General features: G+C 48.0%; 1 protein-coding gene across 1 annotated transcript; it reads right to left on the minus strand.

Moving 5' to 3' along the window:
- Positions 1 to 4,700: 4,700 nt before the first annotated feature.
- Positions 4,701 to 6,001, minus strand: LOC147119284 (uncharacterized). The gene is made up of 2 exons (XM_085984946.1): positions 5,715 to 6,001; positions 4,701 to 5,547 (listed from the first exon to the last, which is right to left on the minus strand). Exons 1-2 carry the CDS (start codon positions 5,999 to 6,001, stop codon positions 4,701 to 4,703), a joined length of 1,134 nt encoding a protein of 377 aa, XP_085841072.1.
- Between the last annotated feature and the right edge of the window lie 451 nt (positions 6,002 to 6,452).

Consider the following 6,452-nt stretch of genomic DNA (forward strand, 5'->3'; position numbering starts at 1 on the left):
GAGCGGAGAAACTACGCCATGTTCTTCGCAGCCTTCAACATGTCATCGATGGTGACGAACACCTCGCTAAGGCCATCCCCACGCCTCCACTATTCGCTTTCAAACAGCCGCCTAACCTCAAACAGACCATCGTTCGCAGCAAATTACCCAGCTTTCAGGAGAACAGCGACCACGACACCACACAACCCTGCCACAGCAACCTCTGCAAGACATGCCAGATCATCAACACAGATACCATCATCACACGTGAGGACACCACCCACCAGGTACATGGTACATACTCATGTGACTCGGCCAACGTTGTCTACCTCATACGTTGCAGGAAAGGATGCCCCGGAGCATGGTACATCGGCGAGACCATGCAAACACTGCGACAACGGATGAATGGACACCGCGCAACAATCACCAGGCAGGAGTGTTCCCTCCCAGTCGGGGAACACTTCAGCAGTCAAGGACATTCAGCCTCCGATCTTCGGGTAAGCATTCTCCAAGGTGGCCTTCGAGACACACGACAACGCAAAATCGTCGAGCAGAAACTGATAGCCAAGTTCCGCACCCATGAGGACGGCCTTAACCGAGATCTTGGGTTCATGTCACGCTACATGTAACCCCACCTGATGCAGGGTCATCCAGACTCGAGTCGACATTGGCTTGTTCTCTCTACACAGATGCGGCCGGACCTGCTGTGATTTCCAGCCAAAAAAAATGTTTTTTGTCTGCTTTTTTGTTTTTCATACAGACCCCAGCATCTGCAATATTTGACCCCTTGTGACCCCACCTCATTGTTCTTTGATGTAATGTTTCCCTGACTGACCTGTTTGGACACCATTCACACCTTTGACTGCTGTGATTATCTCTCTGCCGAGGTGTGATAAATGGCAGTTGGAAAGGTTACCTGTAAACATCTGACATGCTTCTCTGACTATATAAGCTGTGTCTTTATGCATTTCTCCACTTCACCTGAAGAAGGAGCAGCGCTCCGAAAGCTTGTGATTTCAAATAAAGCTGTTGGACTATAACCTGGTGTCGTGTGACTTCTTACATTTAAAAAAGGAGGGAGAGAGAAAACAGGGAACTGCAGACCGGTTAGCCTAACATCAGTAGTAGGGAAAATGCTAGTCTATTAAAAGGATGTGATAACAGGACACTTAGAAAATATTAACAGGATTATACAGAGTCAACATGGATTTATGAAAGGGAAATCGTGTTTGACAAACTCGAAGGGCTGAATGGCCTACTCCTGCTCCTATTTTTCTATGTATCTAATTCTGAAATTGGGAGCTGTTAATGATTTTTGTTTTTCACATAACTATATAGTGATGTGATCAGTCAAAGCAAATTAAAAGATGCTGCTATTTACTGAACACAACTGAATAATTCCACAAGGATGCTATTGCAGTCTTCCTCAGTATTAACTACATCCCCCAATTTCGTGGCATCTGCAAATTTTGAAATTATACTTCTGATTCCCAAGTCCAAATCGTTCATGTAAATGTTCATGGACCAGTTAGCCTAACATCTGTCGTTGGAAAAATGCTGGAGTCCTTCATTAGGAAGCAGTAGCAGGGCATTTGAAAAATCATAATGCAGTCAAGCAGAGTCAGCATGGTTTTATGAAAGGGAAATCATGTTTAACAAATTTGCTGGAGTTCTTTGAGGATGTAACGAGCAGGGTGGATAAGGGTGAGCCAGTGGATGTGGTGTATTTGGATTTCCAGAAGGCATTCGATAAGGTGCCACATAAAAGGTTATTGCATAAGATAAGAGCTCACAGAGTTGGGGGTAATATATTAGCATGGGTAGAGAATTGGCTAACTAACAGAAAGCAGAGAGTTGGGATAAATGGGTCATTTTCCAGTTGGCAAACGGTAACTAGGGGGTGCCACAGGGATCGGTGCTGGGGCCTCAACTATTTACAATCTATATTAATGACTTGGATGAAGGGACCGAATGTAATGTAGCCAAGTTTGCAGATGATACAAAGATGGGTGGGAAAGCAAGTTGTGCAGAGGACTCAAAGAATCTGCAAAGGGATAGAGACAGGCTAAGTGAGTGGGCAAACATTTTGGCAGATGGAGTATAATGTGGGAAAGTGTGAGGTTATCCACTTTGGCAGGAAAAATAAAAAAGCAAATTATTATTTAAATGAGAGAGATTACAAAATGCTACAATTCAGAGGGACCTGAGGGTCCTTGTGCATGAAACACAAAAAGTTAGCATGCAGGTACAGCAAGTAATCAAAAAGGCAAATGGAACGTTGGCCTTTATTGCAAGGGGGCTGGAGTATAAAAGCAGGGAAATCCTGCTACAACTGTACAGGGTATTGGTGAGACCACACCTGGAGTACTGCGTACAGTTTTGGTCTCCTTATTTAAGGAAGGATATACTTGCATTGGAGGCAGTTCAGAGATGATTCACTAGGTTAATTCCTGAGATGAGGGGGTTGACTTATGAAGAAAGGTTGAGCAGGTTGGGCCTATACTCATTGGAATTCAGAAGAATGAGAGGTGATCTTATTGAAACATATAAGATACTGAGGGGGCTCGACAGGGTAGATGCAGAGAAGATGTTTCCTTTCGTGGGGAAATCTAGAACTTGGGGGCATAGTTTCAGAATAATGGGTCGCCCTTTTAGAACTGAGATGAGGAGGAATTTCTTCTCTCAGAGGGACATAAATCTGTGGAATTCTCTGCCCCAGGAGCTGTGGAGGCTGGGTCATTAAATACATTTAAGGTGGACATAGACAGATGTTTGCAAGATAAGGGAGTGGAGGATTATGGGGAGAAGGCTGGGAAATGGCTTTGAGCCCAAGATCAGCCATGATCTTATTGAATGGCGGAGCAGGCTCAAGGGGCCATGGCCTATTCCTGCTCCTATTTCTTATGTTCTTATGTTGTGGGGATAACAACAACAACTTGTATTTATATAGCGCCTTTAATGTAGTAAAACATCCCAAGGCGCTTCACAGGAGTATAAGACAAAAAATTTGACACCGAGCCACATAAGGAGAAATGAGGGTAGGTGACCAAAAGCTTGGTCAAAGTTTTAAAGAGGGTTTTAAAGGAGGAAAGAGAGGTAGTGAGGCAGAGAGGTTTAGGCAGGGAATTCCAGAGTTTAGGGCCCAGGCAACAGAAGGCACGGCCACCAATGTTTGAGCGATTATAATCAGGGATGCTCAAGAGGGCAGAATTAGAGGAGACATCTCGGGGGGTTGTGGGGTTGAAGGAGATTACAAAGATAGGGAGGGGCGAGGCCATGGAGGGATTTGAAAACAAGGATGAGAATTTTGAAATCGAGGCGTTGCTTAACTGGGAGCCAGTGTAGGTCAGCGAGCACGGGGTGATGGGTGAACGGGACTTAGTGCGAGTTAGGACACGGACAGCCGAGTTTTGGATGACCTCAAGTTTACATAGGGTGGAATGTGGGAGGCCAGCCAGGAGTGAGTTGGAATAGTCAAGTCTAGAGTTAACAAAGGTTTGGATGAGGGTTTCAGCAGTGGATGAGCTGAGGCAAGGGCGGAGACGGGCGATGTTACGGAAGTGGAAAGAGCCAGTCTTAGTTATGCCGTGGATATGTGGTCGGAAGCTCATTTCAGGGTCAAATATGACACCAAGGTTGCGAACAGTGTGGTTCAGCCTCAGACAGATGTTAGGGATAGGGATGGAGTCAGTGGCTAGTGAACGGAGTTTGAGTTGGGGACCGAAAACAATGGCTTCGGTCTTCCTAATATTTAATTGGAGAAAATTTCTGCTCATCCAGAACTGGATGTCGGACAAGCAGTCTGACAATTTAGAGACCGTGGGGTCAAGAGAAGTGGTGGTGAGGTCGAGCTGGGTGTCGTCAGCGTACATGTGGAAACTGACGCTGTGTTTTTGGATGATGTCGCCAAGGGGAAGCATGTAGATGAGGAATAGGAGGGGGCCAAGCATAGATCCTTGGGGGACACCAGAGGTAACAGTGCGGGAGCGGGAAGAGAATCCATTGCAGGTGATCTTTTGGCTACGATTATGGAACCAGGTGAGTGCAGTCCCACCCAGCTGGAGAAGGATGGCGTGGTCAACTGTGTCGAAGGCTGCAGACAAGCCAAGAAGGAGAGTTTACCTTTTTAAGTGACAAAGAATGTCATTTGTGACTTCGATGAGCGCCGTTTCAGTACTTTGGCAGGGGTGGAAACCTGATTGGAGGGGTTAAAACATGGAATTGCGGGATTTGGGAAGCGACAACACGTTCAAGGATTTTGGAGAGGAAAGGGAGGTTGGAGATGGGGCGGTAGTTTGCAAGGATGGTTTTTTTTTTAGGGAGAGGGGTGATGATGGCAGATTTGAGTGAGAGGGGGACAGTACCTGAGGAGAGAGAACTGTTAACAATGTCAGCTAACGTGGAGCCAGAAAAGGAAATTGTGTGGTCAGCAGTTTGGTGGGAATAGAGTCGAGGGAGCAGGAAGTGGGTCTCATGGACAAGATGAGTGCGGAGAGGTCATGAGGGGAGATCAGAGAGAAACTGGAGAAAGATGCGAGTTCAGGGCTAGGGCAGGGGGGATCCTTAGAGGAAGTTTGGCCCAGTGGGCTAGGGGAAGGAAGGGAAGTGGCAGAGGCAGCTGGATGGATAGTCTCAATAAACTGGGGTGTGGGACTAAATTGGACAGCTCTTTCAAAGAGCCGGCACAGACACGATGGGCCAAATCACCTCCTTCTGTGCTGTTAGATTCTATGATCAGTGTGAAGACGTTGGTGTCCCTTAAGACTCTTAGAGCTTTTAAAGCTCTTCCCACAGTCAGAACATTTAAATGGTCTCTCGTCAGTGTGAACAAGCTGGTGTGACAGGAGGTTGGATGACTCAGTGAATCCCTTCCCACACACGGAGCAGGTGAACGGTCTCTCCCCAGTGTGAACTCGCTGGTGTCTCTTCAACTGCCCAGAGCTTTTAAAGCTCTTCCCACAGTCAGAACATTTAAACAATGTCTCCCCAGTGTGAAGAAGCTGATGTGTCAGCAGGTTGAATGACTGTGAGCATCCCTCCCCACACATGGAGCAAGGGGATCTTCTCTCTCCAGTGTGAGCTGGCTGGTGTTGCTTCAGCTCCTGGGATCTGTTAAAGCTCTTCCCACAGTCAGAACATTTAAACAGTCTCTCATCGGTGTGAACAAGCTGGTGTGTCTGCAGATGGGGTGCCTGAGTGAATCCCTTCCCACACACAGTGCAGATGAACGGCCTCTCCCCAGTGTGAACCCGCTCGTGTGCCAAAAGGTTGGGTGACCAAGAAAATCCCTTCCCACACACGGAGCAGGTGAATGGTCTCTCTCCAGTGTGAACTCGCTGGTGTTGCTTCAGCTCATTGAAGCCTTTAAAGCTCTTCCCACAGTCAGAACATTTAAAGGCTCTCTCATCAGTGTGAACAAGCTGGTGTGTCAGCAGGGTGGATGACAGAGTGAATCCCTTCCCACACACGTAGCAGGTAAACGGCCTCTCCCCGGTGTGAGCTCGCTTGTGTGTGGTCAGAAACCCGGAGCTTTTAAAGCTCTTACCACAGTCAGAACATGTAAATGGCCTCTCATCAGTGTGAGCAAGCTGGTGTTGCTTCAGATCCCAGAGCATTTAAATCTCTTTCCACAGTCAGAACAGGTAAACGGCCTCTCATCAGTGTGAACAAGCTGGTGTTGCTTCAGATCTCTGGAGCATTTAAAGCACTTCCCACAGTCAGAACAGTTAAACAGCCTCTCCCCAGTGTGAACAAGCTGGTGTCTCAGCAGGTGGGATGGATAAACAAATCCCTTTCCACACACGGAGCAGGTGAACGGACTGTCCCTGGTGTGACTGCGCCGTTGAACTTCCAACGCAGACGGGGAACTGAATCCATTCCCACCGTCCCCACCTTTACCCAGTTTCTCCCCGGTGTGATGGTGCCTGTGTCTCGCCAGGTCAGGCGATCGGCTGAATCCGCGTCCACACACCGAACACGTGTGCGGTTTGTCATCGCTGCGATCGCTGCTTTCTCCTTCCATGTGCAAAGGCCGATGATATTTAGGTCCTGATGAATCGAGCAACTCTGTCAGATTTTGACGTGATGTTTGGTCTGAGCTTCCCGCCTGTAACTGCTCCACTTCTATAACCCTGTAAAATGAGTTTAGAAAGGAGTAAGAGGGAGAATGTTGTCTCATATTCCCCTTACCCAGCCCAGGGGCAGTGAAGCTGATTTTCAGGCCACAGCTGCTGCACAGGTTGGTTGAAAGGATCAGCAGTAATGGCGGCTGTAATACCCACAAGCCCCAGCACTCCAGAAAGCGCTCTGTTGACTCTGAGTCCCGCGCATGTGCTCATGGCCCTCGCGCTCTCCCTCCTGCTCCACAATCGCCCATCCCGATCGGTCCACAATGCGCATGCTCAGCGCACAAAACCCCGCGGTTGGAACACTGGGCACGCATGCGGAGCCGCAACATCTGGTACATGTGCGCG

The sequence above is a fragment of the Somniosus microcephalus genome, chromosome 4 (genome assembly GCF_052327205.1).
Source record: "Somniosus microcephalus isolate GS21.2 chromosome 4, FLI_Smic_1.0, whole genome shotgun sequence".
In the NCBI taxonomy this organism is placed as follows: domain Eukaryota; kingdom Metazoa; phylum Chordata; class Chondrichthyes; order Squaliformes; family Somniosidae; genus Somniosus; species Somniosus microcephalus.